We start from the raw sequence: 17,008 nt of genomic DNA, 5'->3' as shown, positions 1-17,008 counted from the left end.
GTACACGCACAGCTGCGCTAGAAAAATAGCACACAGGAACAACACACACTCTTTTGTACCATGAAAGCCAATGGGTGCACAAGTGACATCAGTGAGGACTGTAGGACTTGTGAAACAAGCCTCTAAGCCCCTACTGTACTTCCTCCATCTCAGACAGGCCTTTTCATCTCTTATCATCTTCTCTCCTTTGCTCCTCACTCAACCGCTCCTTTTCTTTTCCACCCTCTGCCTGCCTCGTTTCTTTTCCCCTCAATCCCGTTCCCTTTCCATTGCCCTCCACTTTTTCTTCCTTTCATCTCTCCCCCCCCACCCTTTACACCTCCCCGCTCTCATCTTTCGCCCTCTCTTCCTTGGCCTCTGTCCTCGGGTGCCAACAGGATATTCTCCTGATTTAGATTTTCATTTCCCTCCTCTATCACACCCTTATCCCCTCTTCCTTGCTGTAGCCTCCAGCCCCTGGCTTGCTTTTTGCCCTCTAGCTTTCATCACTCCATTCCTTTTCTTTCCATGGCTTTCCCCACATTGCGTTTTCACAGCGTGTTACCTTGGGGATTTCAAGGCGGCTTAAAAAGAAGCTAGCTGCGAGAGTGTGTGTGTGTGTGTGTGTGTGTGTGTGTTTGCGTGTGCGTGGTGCGCCATTTTGTGTTTGTGTGTGCGTGCTTCAGATGGACACAGGCAAACGGTCAACAGGCTTTTCTTTTCTAATTATCAGCAATTAAATGGTTTTCCCCAAAATGGTATCAGGCCTTCATGCACAGATAAGGCCACACACAGACATACAGAGGAGCATGCACACACACACACACAGCATCCTGTGGGGCTGAGGATCAATATATCATTAATCTTTAACAGGGACTAAACGGGTAAAACGCAGCCAGCCAGACCCTCACAGCGGCAACACAGACGGGGGGGCTACGCTACATCTGCAGGCCCGCCTCCCGCTGACGCTCACATCGACCAAATTCTCAGGGAGTGTGTGTATGTCCGTGCGTGGGTGTGTGTTGTGTATTTTAAAAGGCAGATTACCCGAATGCAGCAAGAGGATGGGGGATTTGTCACGCAATGTCCTCCTTAGTGGAAAGTTTAGAGCAAGAGTGTGTGTGTGTGTGTGTGTGCATGTGTGTGTTTGTGTGGAAAAAGTGCATGATATGTATGGCATTTGTGTTTTGCAGGGCTAAAATATATGCAGTCAAAGGGTTAAAAGTTGTGTTCAGCCAAACATTGGCGATTTGCTCAGCCAAGCAGTAAACGGGGGAAGGACTCCAAGGACTGGGAGGGTGCAGGGTTAGAGAGGGTTTGTGTGCGCTTTAAAGCGTTGCATTAAAATTTCAGATCACAGCACGCCACATAGTCAAGGACCCTGACTGCCTCAGGCTCACGAGTGAGTGAGTGAGTGAGTGAGTGTGTGTGTTTGTATGTGGATGTGTGTATGGATATGGGCCGGCATGTGTTTATTAGCTTCTGTAAGCAAATGGGGCCCACTGTACGTGTCTTTTCAAAATGGGTTTTCTTCTGACATAAAAGGAACGGACAAGGACAGAAGAAGAAAGTGTAAAAAAATGAGAAAGTGCAGAGGAGCGATGCAGTGGGGTCATGGAGTGAGTGTGTGGGGGGGGGGAAGGTTCTGATAGAAAATAAAACCTATTGATCAGTCTCATAATACTGCATTTAGTATCTCCCTCTTACATTCAAACGCACAACGCAGGAGATAGGATGCAAAGTGTGGGAGTGAGGAAGGTAGAAAAAGGAAAGGTGGAAGAGAGTGTGTGTGTGTGTGGGGGGGGGGGGGGGGGTATTGTGAGGAAGAGAAGAAGAGTGATCGATCTGTTTTTAACAGCCAATCAATGTAACAACTCTGTTAATGGAGAGACACAGAGTTCGGGACATGGCAAATGGGGTGGGGGGAAACCTTAAAAGCCAAGTTGATACCCTGCTGTACTCTGTGTGCAGGTCGCACGCAGGGTGCCCTTGGCTGTTTTATAAACAGTCCTGGATTTTAAAGACGGAGCTCATGTTTCAAGGAAAGTGCAATATGTTTTTTTGCTGTACCAATTACCAATGAAACACCATGAAAGGCTTTGGTTGTATTCTTAAATCTGAAACTTTCTAGATGCTGGTCTGGGATCTTGTCGTAACCCCGAAGGAGCACAGAGTGTGAAAGTCATAAAGTGCCACTTTACAGTGAGGAAGGCTGACATGGAAAAGCTTCTGTTCTCATCCTCGCCCCTACTATAGGATCAATAATGATAGATGCAGAGTAATTGAAGCCAACCTTATCTTACAGGTCCTTTTAGAAGCCTGCGTGGCTTTTAGTCTGCGGTCTCAAAGTGACCCCTCTGCAGCCTCTCATCTCTGTCACTACCCTGATGAGTCAGACAGCGCCTTCGCCCACGCCACGCACAAAACTGGCGTTGCACAATGCATTACAATCCCCGTCAGTATTTACAATGCCTGGGTAATGCTGGGATTTGGAGGGCCGCTTTGCGTTGTGGGAGACAATCCAGCTGTTTGGGAGAGAGGGGGCCGAGGGGGCCGAGGGGAGGGGGGGGGGGTGGAGGAAGTTTCCAGGCAAGGAGATTCAATAAACAGGATGATTATGTCAGGAGAGGACTACGGAGGAGCCGGAGGGGAGAAGTCACCCACAAACACACACAAAGATCACCAGGACACATACTTTGCTGTGGACTCCTCGTCATACTTGGTCTTCAAATCAAAGAGCTCGGCCTGAGTCGTTTCAAGTGCTGTAAAAGAGTGAAAGAGCCAAGTCACTTACAAATTCCCTCTTTACAAGTCAGCTTTCGAATGAGGAGTTTGAACCACACCTTGATTAAAATGCACCAAAACCAAATTTCTTGCTACAATTTTCACACACTATTCTATTCTTCCAAAGAGAACGGTTTGGTTATTTTCTCACTGCTCTAACGGGAAAGTGGTGTGGTTGTTTTCCTATGTTGCTAGGCCACGGCCAATCTGATAAAACCACACCCACCTAGTCCAGATGAAGCAGATTGAATGTTAAACTTGATTAAACTTCACTGGGGATGTTGTCTTCCCAACTTCCGCAACGAATGAAAATCCATTAAGAAATACTTGAGGATTTCAGAAGCTTTCAAATGTAACGCGGTCTCAAATTCAGTGATATGTTTGTCATTCTTATCTAGGCCTGTTAAAACTGTATGCAGTTCTGTAAAAACTGAGCTGACTGGTACCTGTCTGCAGGGACTGGGCTTTGTGTTCGGCCTCTTCCAACCTTGAGGACATGGAGTCCTGGCTCTCCTGGAGTTTCCTAAAGAGGCAGACAGAAGGAAAAAAAGAAAGAAAAGAAAGCCGGGAGCAGAAAGTCACAGATACAGATACTGAGTCAGTAAATCTTGGGCTCACACTTTGTGGCAACTTCCACTATTCTCTATTTTCCCACCCTTTCTGAAGTGTTTTCCCCACTAAAAATCCTCCCAACACAACCCACTCCTCATTAAGCAGCCCTATTAGGCAGGAATGTCTGGCCACTGGGGCACGCTGCACCCCTGGGGGGAGAGCGGGAGGGAGGGGTTCAGTAAGAGAGGGGGAGAGGTGGCGTCAGAAGGATAAAATACATTTGTTCTTAGCATTTAAAAAGTTGGGCTGTTCTGAGAAATTGCCACCGCGTGTAAAAACATCAATAATCTAGCACAAAGAGGGTCTTTATGGCACACTTTGATGCCCCCCTTCTCCGCCAATCTGTCTCTCCTGTCATCTCTATTTTTCTGCCCTCTACTTCATCCTTTCATCTCTCTCCCTCGCTCCTAGCAGGACAAAATGCATCAGAGGTGCCATCCATTTACTGCCGCTCTCAGACACAGGAAGTCAGCTCTCTGCAGACAGGAAGGGGCCTATAAAACACTGACGTAAAGGAAATACAGTTGGACAATTGATCTTTTGCTGCACGTCTGAAAGAGGCGACGAGCCTCAAGGCGGCTTCACGGCAAACAAGATGATTGACACGAGGGGAAACACGAGCTGTGAAATGTACATTTCATAAACAGAGGTCTTATTAGTTAGTTCATTAATTATTAACAAGTGGGCGAGTGACTTTGATCATAATAACCACTGAGAAAGTTTCTTCTTTCAGTGGTTGAATGTCTGCATGGAGTGTGAAAAAAAGTCTGCTGCATTGCTTGGCAGTGCTTCATATTTTTAGAGAATGATATGATGCAACTGGATGTAAAAAAATATTAGAGATTTCTTTCTTGAGAAAATCTGTGACATTGAAATAAGCTCTTTGTATAACCTGCAGCTAAAGTTGATGAAAATGGATTACAAACTGTATCCGAATTACTGATAAACGATTAACCGCCAATAGGAAGTCAAATCCTGTGTAAACAAAGTGAGGGGAGATTTTTTTTTCTCTTTCTTTTTAAAGACTTTTATGACCCACCATGCTCCAAACACATAAATTGGCCTTTGTCACTCCATCAGTACAAGAGCTCTTAACATATCATTAGTATTTCTGCTGATGGTGGACTGTGAATTAACACTAAAAACTGATCATTAATGTACTTGTGCTGTTGCGATCTATGACTCACTTTTCGATTGGTTTTAAGGTTTAAGTGTCGCTAAATGTCATGCTTTTCTGATCTGATACATCTGTCACAGTTTAACGCCTGCTCACCCTCAATGGAGTCACATAAAACTAGCTAGCATTGTTTTCCTCCTGTTCCTTAAATATCTGGCAGCAATTTTGAGCTATCTGAAAACCACACTTCAAAATGCCTTGAAAATGTGTTTGGAAAGGAAGTGAGACATTAGATCAGATAGTGGTACAAATACTTGGTACCAAAATAAGGAGACACTGAAGCCTAATTTTTGACATTATATAGGCATTTTCTAAGTTTTATTTAGTTTTATATTTTCAGACACAGTAGATGTCTGTGGTAGCAATTATTTGGAACAAAAAACGATGAAAGATATTGTGGTAAGGACAAAAAAAAAATAAGAGTCTGGGGTGTTGATTCCCATCAAGACAAGAAAGGCATGCACCCACATGACAAAAAATGCTGGCTTTGTCTTTTATATATTTTCCATTTCTTCGTTCTCCTGTTAAGGGAGGCAATGCCGCGGAGGCAAAAGGCAGCAATTTATTGATTAAACAGATAGCTGTGAGAAAAAAAATGGACTATTAGCTCAGAAGAAATAATTAAGTTGTGAATGGCTGTGCCGAATAGAGGCAGAAATCTCAACTCTATCATTCAAAGATTAGCATCAAAGCAGTTCAGTCTGAGAGTATAATGACCCTAAGGCTTGGAATGGCAAAATGTTATGGCTGGAAACACCTCTGCTGTAGCGCACGCACGCGCACACGCACACACACACACGCGCGCACACACAAAGTTGTACCTCTCCTTCTCTGCATAGTCGTTGTGTAGCTGGAGCTGCTTCTCTTGGGCCAGGTTCTCTGCTTGATTCTTCAGAGACTGCTCGTACTCTCGGATCTTTTCCTTCAAGGCCTTAATGGTCACCTCTGGAAAAGGTCAAAGCAGAAAGTCAAGCGTTGAGAGAAAAGCAAGGGACGGTTCAAATGTAGGCATTAAAAAAAAAAAAACTATTAAAGACCACGGACTGCAGTAGTTTCCTAAGGGTGATAAATAGCGGTGATGACGATAAACTTCTTGACCTTTGCTTAAGGAACCTCGTTTCATTCCCCACATTCTTCCCCCTGTCGGCACAGACGAGAAACCTTGACCCCTATGGCTTCTGCCTAATCTCTGCATCCATGACTGGAACAGAATATTCACCGTTCGACGGCAGCAGATATGCTGTATTCATTAGGACTGCATTAGCACTGAAACCCTACAACCTGCAAACGTCTGAGCTCTGCATGGGACACCCTGAAATAAATCCAACACATAACTGGGGTAATAAATAGGCCGTGTGTGTGTGTGTGTGTGTGAGTGCGTTTCTCTGAGAAAGATATAAGTGAGTGAGACAGTGATAAAGAGCCGCGTGTTGCCTTTGACTGAGGGCTCTTAGCACTTTGTGTGCGCGTGCGTGTGATTTAAACTCCAGTCTCACTGCTCTGACACATAATCAATAGGGGAGAGTCCCCTCAGAGCCCTCTTACCCCTTAACTGCTTAACTGAACTTTAAACATTTAGGTTGCGGGGATCAATGGCCCCTGCACTCTTTTGTATATGTGTGTGTGTGTGTGCGCGGACTAGTCGGCGTGTGCTTTTAACAAGAGTGGGAGTTCCACAGTGTGTTTTGGGGTTTAAATATCCCCCATCTATTGAGGCGGGAAGGAGGGATAAAGGATGAGGGAACAGGAAAATCAATGGCAGAATGGAACCCTGCCGCTATCGAGCTGTTCCAATTAACTCTCACTGAGGAAAGGGGGATTCCAAAACATTGCCTGCCCGCTCGCTCCTCCTCCTTGACTGAAATTACAGCACTTTTATTGCTGCTTCTCACTCATCTCTGTGCCTGTGTCAGTTTTTCCATCTCTCTTTACCCTGAGGTAGCCTGTCGTTTTTTATTCATGAAACTGTGCCTCATGTTTTTTTTCCCCTGAAAACCTATTTGAAAATGTAAAAACTTGTACATTTTTTTGTGTTTTTGAATCATTCATAGGGCATTAAATATGTTCAATGTGGCCTCTTCGTTTGAAAAGGGCCCCTAAATACCGTGTTTCTTTGACCTTATATTGTTACTTAACAGTTTGTCAAAACGCCAAAAAAAATGAGATTACCTTCAAGGATTATAATAAAATATTTTTGGGGAAATTCTCAGACTAGCAGCAGTTAGAGCCGCTTAACACTATTTACACTATTGATACCACATTATTACTTTTATTGAAGCCAACCTGAAGAGTAAAACAAAATCATCATCTTGCGTTGTATATCCGAGGGAGATTCAGTACACAAAAATAATTAAACAATAAGCCAATACAAAATTTCAGACCACAGGTACATTACAGTTTGTCGTGTGATTAATTGTTCGCCTACTTCAGTGCCCCCTCTCAAAGTCAAAATCCCAATTTGTGTGGTTTTGCATGTATCCCGTGTCTAACCTTGGTTTTTGACCTCTGCAAACTCTTTGTTGTAGTCCTCCAGTGTCTCGCGGAGTTTGGTGTTCTCCGTCTCAATGTCGTGCATCCTCTGGAGCTTCAGCTGCAGCTGCTGAGCCAGCTCCAGCACAGGTACAGGATCTGGCAGAGACAAAACGCACCACATTAACACACTGCGAGGCAGATTACACCAACGAGGGCGGCAATGTGGCGTAGTGGGCTAGGAATAACTACAGTCAAGGCCTTGTGAGAGCAGGCATTTGCCCGGGTGAAGTGTCCTTGAGCAAGGCGATGAATCTCTTGCGGCTCCGGGAGAACTGACCCTGACCTTTGATCTCCCTGTGGAGGATTAAAGGATCCAGCACGGCCAAAAAATATTACAATTGCTAACCCCATATTATAAATAACACTGCAGAGCACTAAGACAACCAGACACAGGAACAGTGTGTCTCCTCAGGCCGCCTCTCTGATGAACGGCTAATCAGTCAGACAGCACTTCAATTGCACCATTACCACTATATGCCCTTTCATTCCATATCCGTTGTACACTCATACATATATTTATACCAGATATACTTTTGAGTATATATTTATAATTACTAGTTCATAATTACTTTTATTTTGTTGTTGGTTTTATTCATATTTCCTTTTCTTAATTTAGTATGTTCCTTGTTACTGTATGTACTATGTTTTTTGTAATAGAGAGCACGTATAACTGGAGTCAAACTCCACATATGCATAAGCAAATAAAGCAGATTTTGATTCATATTATGACACAGCGTGCGAAGTGAGTGGATTATCAGTTTAATAAAATATCAAATGGATCTGTGTATAATTTAACAGGTGGGTAAAAATACCCAGTGCAGTTCATTTAGCAATATATTTCCTATGATGCATTTTTAGTATCTCCGTATTGAATGTTTCTTAAAATTCAATATATGTCATATAAATTATGTTTATTGTTTGACTTGATAGAATTCCGGGTATGTCTTCTCCTTAACCTTTAACCGCAAAGTGTAGATATTGACCAATACATTGCTATTTCAATTTAATTAATCACAACATTGATATTAACAATGAATTTGGAATAGAGCCGCTGCAAATACATCCATACGCCGCACACGGTAACAACGCGGAAAGGTCATAATTAGTTCTGCACATAGTATTTATCAATTAAGGTTATTGAATGATACACTATCAGCCATTGTATCAACAGAGACTATTGTTCTTGCATGAGATAAACTTTGGTGTACCGGGGGGCGGGGGAATAACGTGTCAAATGCTGACCCAGTAATAGAACTGGATGAAATTGTACATGAGACAAAGGCAAAACACATTAACAACAAAGATTACCGGTCTATGATCAGTTAAAGTGTTCACTCTGATGCAGCATGAAAGCCGCAAAAAAAAGAGAAACATGGGAGCAGACAGATGGACAAAGTGAGGGCCGTGAAATAGGCAAGGTAAATAAGAGATTAAAGAAACAGACAGAAGGAAGAAAGGCAACTTTCTGCAGGCATTTTACCAACATCTCTGTGAACACACAGCAGGGTTAACTGTCAGTGTGATGAAGAGAGCCCTGTCAGTCAGGCCAATCACATCTGATTGGTGCTCATGGGTGGCAGACTGGTGACAGGCAGCCAAGAGACGCAGGCGACGCTCATCAGCATGCCAGCTAAAAGAGCAGTTTGCATGTTTGTGTGTGTTTGCGTGTGTGTGTTGTACAGATAAGAGGAACTGACAGCTTACAGCTGGGGGTAAGGGCTGTGTGTGTGTGTGTGTGTGTGTGTGTGTGTGTGCGTGCACGTCTCATGTCTGACGCAGTTAGATATCTTAACTATGCTAATGAGAGATCAGCAGAGAACGATTGGGGAATTTCATGCTGATTTTGTGCTGTCAAGGTGACACACCATGCAGGGCTAAGCTCTGACACACATACATCTCGTCATTAAACACACGTGTGCACTACTGCACAGTCTCAGACAAATACACGTGAAAAGTACAAACAAATACAAAGGAACTTAAGTGTATTCCCAGAATTTACACTCGTATCTACCGCAGCGCCCTTGAAAATCAACTTTCTTTCCCTCTTATCAATCCTTCGACCTTCACAATAACACTACCCCGCCTGCCCTCCCTGCCTCCAAATGAACTGTGCAGCCTGTTAAAAGCAGTTTGACTTGTGGGCCGTTGCTGCGGAGCGCTCTCGCCAGACACCTTTAATCTAAAGCAGAGCACACTGGGCTGACTAACCAGGCCTTCAGCTGATAGAAGACAGAACTAAACACACTGTTTCCTCTTTCAAGACTGCAGCATTAGTCAGGCTGGTCCGTGTCTGTGTGCGTGTGTGTGCATCAGGCATTACATCATTGTCTCGCTGCAAGTTAAGAATAGCCCCGTCAGAGCTGCCGCTGACTTATTGGGAGCAGCACTATCCAAAGATATTACTGTAGGTCTATCCATGTGGGAATCTGATGACCTCCTTACGCTATAGATGAACTCAACTCCTCTCTCGTCCCAACATACACGGCCCCTGCAGGGCTCCCATACAGCTGAAAACCTCCAACCAGTAGCTCCGTGGCTCAGTGTGTGTGTGTGTGTGTGTGCCGCTTCTCCCTCCACGGCCTCAGTGTGCTAAACGTGACTGCTCATGTGCGTACTAGGCGAGAGCCAATCGTGGGGGGCACTTGTCGTCCATATCAGGCGCACCTTCTGTTGAGACCCTCTAAAGGCTTCACCGGTGGGGACGAGCGCTCGTGGGGACGCGCTAAGGTGTCGCACACGCCTGGATGCACAGCGGAGCACCAGAGGGACGGCGTCATGCTTTTCCTTATCCCCTGTTGGTGCTGTCTGCATGGATAAGGGGGTCTCCACGTCACGCTTGGTGGACTCGGGAGGCGTTTAGACAAACACATGCCCATAGACACAGACACACACACACACACACAGAACATAGCCTTACCTGGGACATCAATTATTTTCTTGTACACGTTCAAGAAGGCGGCCTCTGCTTCTTTACTTCTCTTACTCAAGGCATCGATCTGCGAGGAGAGCGAAAGGGGGGGGGGGGGGGGGGGGGTTAAATGTCAGATTCACCGCGTCACAACTGATCGTCACACGCGTGCACTCCTAAACGCAGGCCCATTAATTTCACAACAAGAGTCAGCGGCATAGCAGCATTTCCTCACTTTCCGCGTCGGTATGCTGCATGCGACTGCGGCCGTCTTTACGTTGGTGTTCCCTTCCTGTGAAGTCAGTTCAGCTGTTCAGCCGATGACGGATGCGTTTCGTTTGCCGCGTCCGTCCTACAGTGTGTGTGTGTGTGTGCGCCTAAGTCAGTGTGCCGGTGCGTGTGCAAATGTGTGCGTTCGTTCCCCCTCAAGCACGCTGACATCATTAAACAGCTGGCTCAGTCTTTCCAGCCACAGCAGGGGCAGATTATTCAGTCGGCTCTTAGCGGCAATACAGTGTGGATGCATTACTGCTGCAGCCATTAACACAAGAGGGCACGGCATGCATTCCATCACCGATATTATTGAAATGGACAGCATTAGATTGGATCCATAAGAGATTAATTCTAAAAAAAAAAAAATCATTCCTGGGAAAAATGTTGTCAATGCGGACATATTCGGCAGCAGGCTCTACTATGGTGTCTGTGTCACACTCCAATATGGAGAGACAGACAGAGTAGGCCAAATGCATCTGAAATCAAGTCTAAATCGAGGGAAACAGATGCCAAATAAAGACATTCGGAGGGTGCTACTGTACTGGGCAGAGCTACAGCTGACTCCTCTGGCTCACGCACTCAGACTAAACAGCCTTGTGTTTCTCTTCCAGCTCCTCCAGCACATTCACTGAGAGAAAAGGAATAAAGACAAAAGCCTAAATAAGTCCAAATATAAAGTCTTCACATTCCCAGCCAAGCCAGTAGTGTAGTTGATGGGTGGTTTAGGGGTCCTTGCCACTGTAAACAGAGCGGCCTACATGTAATACTGCCTGGGCTCCTATGGGAACCTAATAAATCTCTTCACATGGCTTTGATTCATCTCTAGTTTTTTAGCCGCAAAACATCTGGCCCTGAGTAGGCTGGTGCCAGCACCCCTCCCTCTCCCCCCCCCCCCCCCCCTTGATTTCTCTGTCTTTTCCCTCGGTCTCTCTCGCTCTCTTGAATTCTCCCTCCCATCACTTCCATGTTCTGACTCATTTCTTTCTTTCCCCTCAATCTTTTTCCAGTGTCAGTCTTTCTCACATGTTTCTCTGTGACACACTAATGTCGATCTGGCAAATATAAGCCTATACTGTACTATACTATATCTCACCCTCACATCATGCTGCATCATGTCCTCTACTCTCTTCATGGGCTGTGTGACATTGAGCGATCAGGATCCTCAAATGCAAGGCCGCTAATGGGAGATTACTGATGCCGAGTACTAATACCTCTCACACACACACATCAACGGCAAACCTGTTCACCAGCTTTGAAATGCATGTGTATGATATTTTGTGATCGGGGCAACAATATTACGACGAAGAAGAAACACAAATGCTCCCAAACCAACCCAAGGAATGATCTGCCGATGGCCGTGAAGGAAGCCGGCTGCGTGACTGTACAATGACTGGGCCAAGGTCAGTGGTACAGCGGCTTTATATAGCCCAACATGGGAGGCAGGAAATAGACATTTAATGTAGGACACACCCTGCAGTTAGAGGCAGGTTAACTGCAGGACCACAGCCATTAGAAGACCACCCAGGATTTGCAAATACAACCCGCTGCACCAAACTGCAGCTCTTTAAACCAATCCCATTGACATCTGCTAGTACATGCTTCCCTGCCCCCCCCCCCCCCCCCCCCACACACACACACACACACACACACGCACAGCAAAACAAATGAAGTGACACAAATGATACCTCACCAGTATCAGTGGGTTACCGATGAGAAGTGCTTGCAATTGCAAAAGGTCTCCCTGACACATCCGCACACACAAGCGCATACGTACATACGTCAGCACCTTGTGCCACCACCATCACTCAGCACCGCCTCGCTCCCCTATCTAACCCACAGTGTGTGAAGGGCATCAGGCTGACCTGCATGTGTGCATGCATGTGTGTGTGCGCGTGTGTGTGGGCCCCAGTTGAGTCTGATAAGGGGAGGCTATGGGAAGCAGAGACTGAAGCCTTGGATAATGGAAAAGCTTATCTGATCGATGGACCAACAAGGAACACTGAGCATGCAACATACACACACAAAACCCACGTACACACATACTTAACCCGTTTAGCAAACTGAGGCTTTGTGGAAACAGTACTGTTATTGGTAATAATTATGACCTGAGGGCATCCACCTTTCAATGACAAAGATTAAAGAGAGTATCAAGACCTCCAAGTTCCTGGGATAAAACTTTTTATTGTTCTGTCTGGGTTCCACATTCACTTAGCAAAGATTGGAGCTGAGGGGGAAAATGCTTAAGGATGAGTTACTGTGGGACTTTGACAGGAAGACCCTCTGCTTTCTGGTGCTGTCTTGTCCTTGATCAAAGCTCTGAGGGGTAAGCAAACAAAGCCAGGCTGAAATTACACATTCTCCGAGCTACTCGTGTTGTGGCATGCAAGCGCACAAAATAGTTGACTGATTGATGGGCTGCTCTAAGAACCGGTGCTGGTGTACAGTATTATCTCAACAACCATAAGATAATGTCTTTCTCAGTTCCGCGACCACCCACTACGCGAGTTCTGGTGTGCACGCCGTCGAGGTGTGTCAACATGAGGATGGTGGAAACAGCTGACAAAGCCACAATTATATTGCTGCCGTTTCTATTCTCTAAATAGACTGCGGATGATCAGCAGAACATGGTGGGACCACTATAAATTACAGCTTTTTTTTTTACATAACCACTGGCTGTGGTTGCTGCTCTAACACAAGAATATGGAAAGTAACCCAGTGTTAAACTGTAATATTCTATGGCCAGTAGCAAAGCAGAACTGTCACTGTCTATTGAGATGATTTTGTTGTTGCGAGTGTGTGTGTGTGTGTGTGTCCATGTGTGTGCGCTCGAAAAGAGACACTGCTGGGCTGAATGTCCACCCACTCCAACCCCAAAGAACGCCCCAGTCTAAACCAGCCGCTTCCACTCCTACCCTCTGACTTTCACATATGGGAGTGAACTGGAAATGCTTGCCTGCCAGAAAGGAGGAGTCACAATGGAAATAGGCCAAAATGATGGAGGAGGAGATAGAGGGGAACGGTGGGAGTATGATGTAGCGCACACACACACACACACGCACGCACGCACAAAAGTCACCTCTTACGGGTCAAGGTACATGGAAACCTAGGGCGCAACATTTAATTGAAAGTAAATAAATGAGCCACAATGAGTAAAAAAATGGGCTTGTGATTCACCAGATCCACATATAACCCCACCGAATCATGCAGACAAACAAAGTCTGAGGAAATAGCATTCGCTGAGTTGTGACTGGCTTGAGCCGTGGTTTTGTGGTGCCTTTTTTTTCCTTTTTTCTTTTTTTTTGCAGGATGCAATTTAAACACACCCTCGGGCTACAGGACTTCATGAATAGGACAGAAAATCAAGAGCAGAGCACGGCGAAGAAAAGAGGGAGAGGAAAGAGGGGAAATGAGATAGTGGCAAGAGAAAAAACAGGAGATGGCGGAAGGAGGAGAAGAGAGGAGAGACGAGATGACGATTTGAGAGGAAAGATGAAGGCGCGATGGGCACTGAGAGGGAAAGAAAGGGGCTTTAAAAATGCTCTGTTTAAACCCTGCGCTTGAGCATGTGTGTCTACCGGCATATCAGTCTAAATTCCCAATTACTCACCTCTCCTTGGAAGCTCTTGAGCAAAGGGGCGACCTGTTTCCGGAAATCCTGAAAGAATAGGAGACGAGTTGGTTAGGGAAACAATCAGCCAGCATATTTTAATCATAAATAACAGCTAATAAACAGGTCCACGCGGCAGTGATGTTCAGAAGTGTTTTTTGACCAGAAAACTATGAGTTTCCCGCTAGCAGACCACAATCATTCAAGTCAAATCATTTTATCCATCAACAATGAACAATGGAGCGGTGCGTGAGCGGGTGATGAACACGAGGGTGCAGAACATGCCGGGTTTGTACCTCAAGGTGCTTTGCGTTTCTTATAAGAACAGGTGCAGCACCACCTGGGCCACCCTGAGGCACCACTAGTCCGTGTGCGTGAGACAGAGTACGACTACAGTTAATGCAAATTGTGTCAGTGCACCAAGTTTTTCCTACAGAGCGAATGGTTTTGATCCCATTGCATGACTTTTCAGTACGAGTCAGCGGTTTCAGATTAGATAGCCAGTCGAGTATATATCAGGGGAACATGCAAATCACCGTGCTGTTGGCTGAGCCTACACCCTGACAAACTGAACTGGAGCGGACGGTAAAAAGCGTGGCAGAATAGGACATTCTGTACAGGAACATTTGGTGTGCTCGGTTTGTGGACACACATGTACTCCCCAAACTGACTAATGAAGATGTGAAGTAGGGCACTGACAGATTTGTACTCGGGAGATTCTGCGCCTTTTAGAAAACTGTCTAAAGGCCCAACCGGTGCTGCACCAAGCGTGCATCCACCACTGACCTGGGACCAGTGTCTGGGGCTGGCCTAATCCCAGGTTGGTCCAGACGGGCTTGTCTGGGGCTGAGGACAGGTCATGACCTTGGCGACCCCGCCCTATTGTTACCTCATGAGGGGTCGCTGCGGCTGTTTGTCTGGGCCAATTCAATATTCCCCTGCTGGGGATAATGACCTCCACCCCACCCTCAGCTCCGCCCCCCCTAGCCCCCCCAGTCCCCCCTTCCTCCTCTGACTCTCCCCCTCTAACAACACACACGCACACACACACACACACACACGACTAGCATGCAACCACAAACGACCAAAACGACAGGGTAGCGTCGGTTTTGTCATTTGCATTAGATTATGATTACATCCTAATTTTCCAGTTGTGAATTCAATTTTCTAGTTTTTAGATTACATGCACTCACCCCTGCTTAGATGGACACAAACCATTTTAGTTTCATCAGCTTCATCTTCCCTCTGTCCATATTGTGTAAATTATCGATAAAGTTCGTTATCGTTATTTCAATATTTTCCCCATACAGTGAGCTATCACTATGGCATCAAACTCGTGTTTTTTTTATTTTTCTTTACAAAAACAGAAACCTCTGTATAATGTACTGCTGTCTCCTTCTGCAGTCATTACTACCCTTGTACAAATGATTACACAACACAACAGTTTGACATTGCTGCATTAATCTTATTGAATTTTCAGCCAAAGTTGATTAAACCAGATATGAATTTTATCCTTATCCTTTCGCCTTGCCGTTGGGTAGCTGTGACTGGAGTTCGACAACCCCCCCCCCCCCCCCCCCCCCACACACACACACACACACACCGGACCCACAAAGACAAAAAGCGTTCAAATAACACCCAAGCCCTGAACCCCTTTGCTCCGCTCCTCAGCCCTCTCACCTTCCAGAGATTTATGACCATATAACGTAACAATGCACACAGACACCATAGTGTGTGTGTGTGTGTGTGTGTGTGTAGCGAGGGGAGTGGAGGGGGCCAGGCAGCAGGAGATGGATGGCTGGCTGGTGTGTGAGCTGCCGGCAGACAGCAGACAGGCCAACCCGAGGAATCCTCCGGGGAGTATGGAACTCCCATTCGCTGTCTGTCTGCCCTGCAGCTAAACACAAACGGGAGTATGTGCATGTGTGCGCACACACACTCTCACACACACACACAAAAAAAAAAAGTTGTTTTACTAGCACTGCCTGTGGCTAGCAATCTTTGGGACATTTTACAGCCATTCCCACCCTTTGCCTTTATAACGGAGTGGTGAAGGAGACTTGACTAACTAAAAGGAAATTAAGAAGTGGATGAATAATTCAGGCAACTTAGGAAGCACAGTGAGATGTAGTCTCCGGAAAGAAATTCAGCAGTGTGTCGGTGCTAATGAATTATGGAAACTTTGTTTTCACGCCACATTTCTTTGCACTACTTTCATAATGCTACAAAAGCCAGCGCGCGTGTGTGTGTGTGTGTGTGTGTGTGTGTGTGTGTGTGTGTTTTTGTGTGTGCGCGTGCGCGCGTTATTATGCGGACCATGAGTGCAGTTCACGCCGAGTACAGCTCGGCAGACTAGACACACACACAGTCAACGTGGGCCGGTCTCCTGGTTGCTGAATAATGGATCAGAGGCGGACTCCCGCTCAGCTTAATGCAGTCTGATCTGATGTGACTGTGATCTCCGCTGACTGGTGCCGACCGCAGAGAGCTGACAGCCCGCTCCGTAGGCCGCTCAGCCACACAGCGACCCGAGAGACCGGAAAAGGCGCGTCTCCGCGCACAAGGCGGCCCGGCGAAGCGTTTTTAATCGAAGCGCCGGGCCCGTCACGTAACGGCCCTCCCCCTGGTCAACGAACCCCCCCCCCCCCCCCCCCCCCCCTCGCCGGTAGGCGGCCTCGCACACCTTTCAAAAACGCCGGGAGTTTTAGTGTTGATTCCTATTGAGCTGCTACGGCCCTGTAATGAATCCTGTCGCTAGTCTGGCCTGGCTCGGATTCCTCCTCCACATACCAGGGAGATGCCAGGGGCCACACAGACGCCAGAGGAGCCTTTCTAAATCACAGCCTTGTTACACTGATGAATGTGTGGGTCCTGTTCTGTGATTGAGGCTATCTGCCTCTGTGTGTGTGTGTGTGTGTGTGTGAGACTCCGCTCCACTGGATGTTTTCTTTGTGAGCCTCCCTCTGTGTGTGCGTGTCCGTCCGACTTGCCTCCTGCGTGTTTGCTGGTCAAGTGGTTACACACTAGAAAATGAGATTGGGGATGAATGTGTGGAGTAAAGTGGAATTAACATCTTCTATATGCAGGTAGCATATTGCTCCACACTGGGCGGGCTACGAGCTGAAGTCAATAGTCA

The 17,008-nt window shown here is 46.3% G+C and overlaps 1 protein-coding gene across 4 annotated transcripts in view; it reads right to left on the bottom strand.

Annotated features, from left to right (window-relative positions):
• cux1b (cut-like homeobox 1b) overlaps positions 1 to 17,008 on the bottom strand; it is a 56,437-nt gene that overhangs the window by 22,212 nt on the left and 17,217 nt on the right. For all 4 annotated transcript variants that reach the window (XM_037466972.2, XM_037466795.2, XM_037466886.2 and 1 more), the window contains exons 3-8: positions 13,873 to 13,920; positions 10,002 to 10,080; positions 7,043 to 7,180; positions 5,374 to 5,497; positions 3,210 to 3,286; positions 2,675 to 2,741 (exon numbers count right to left, since the gene is read on the bottom strand). In XM_037466972.2, coding sequence (XP_037322869.2) covers positions 2,675 to 2,741; positions 3,210 to 3,286; positions 5,374 to 5,497; positions 7,043 to 7,180; positions 10,002 to 10,080; positions 13,873 to 13,920 — 533 coding nt within the window. The remainder of the gene's footprint in view (positions 1 to 2,674; positions 2,742 to 3,209; positions 3,287 to 5,373; positions 5,498 to 7,042; positions 7,181 to 10,001; positions 10,081 to 13,872; positions 13,921 to 17,008) is intronic.

Source organism: Pungitius pungitius, chromosome 3 (genome assembly GCF_949316345.1).
Source record: "Pungitius pungitius chromosome 3, fPunPun2.1, whole genome shotgun sequence".
Classification (NCBI taxonomy): domain Eukaryota; kingdom Metazoa; phylum Chordata; class Actinopteri; order Perciformes; family Gasterosteidae; genus Pungitius; species Pungitius pungitius.
The sequence above is the reverse complement of the archived record's forward strand: the minus strand, read 5'-3'. Positions and strand labels throughout refer to the sequence as shown.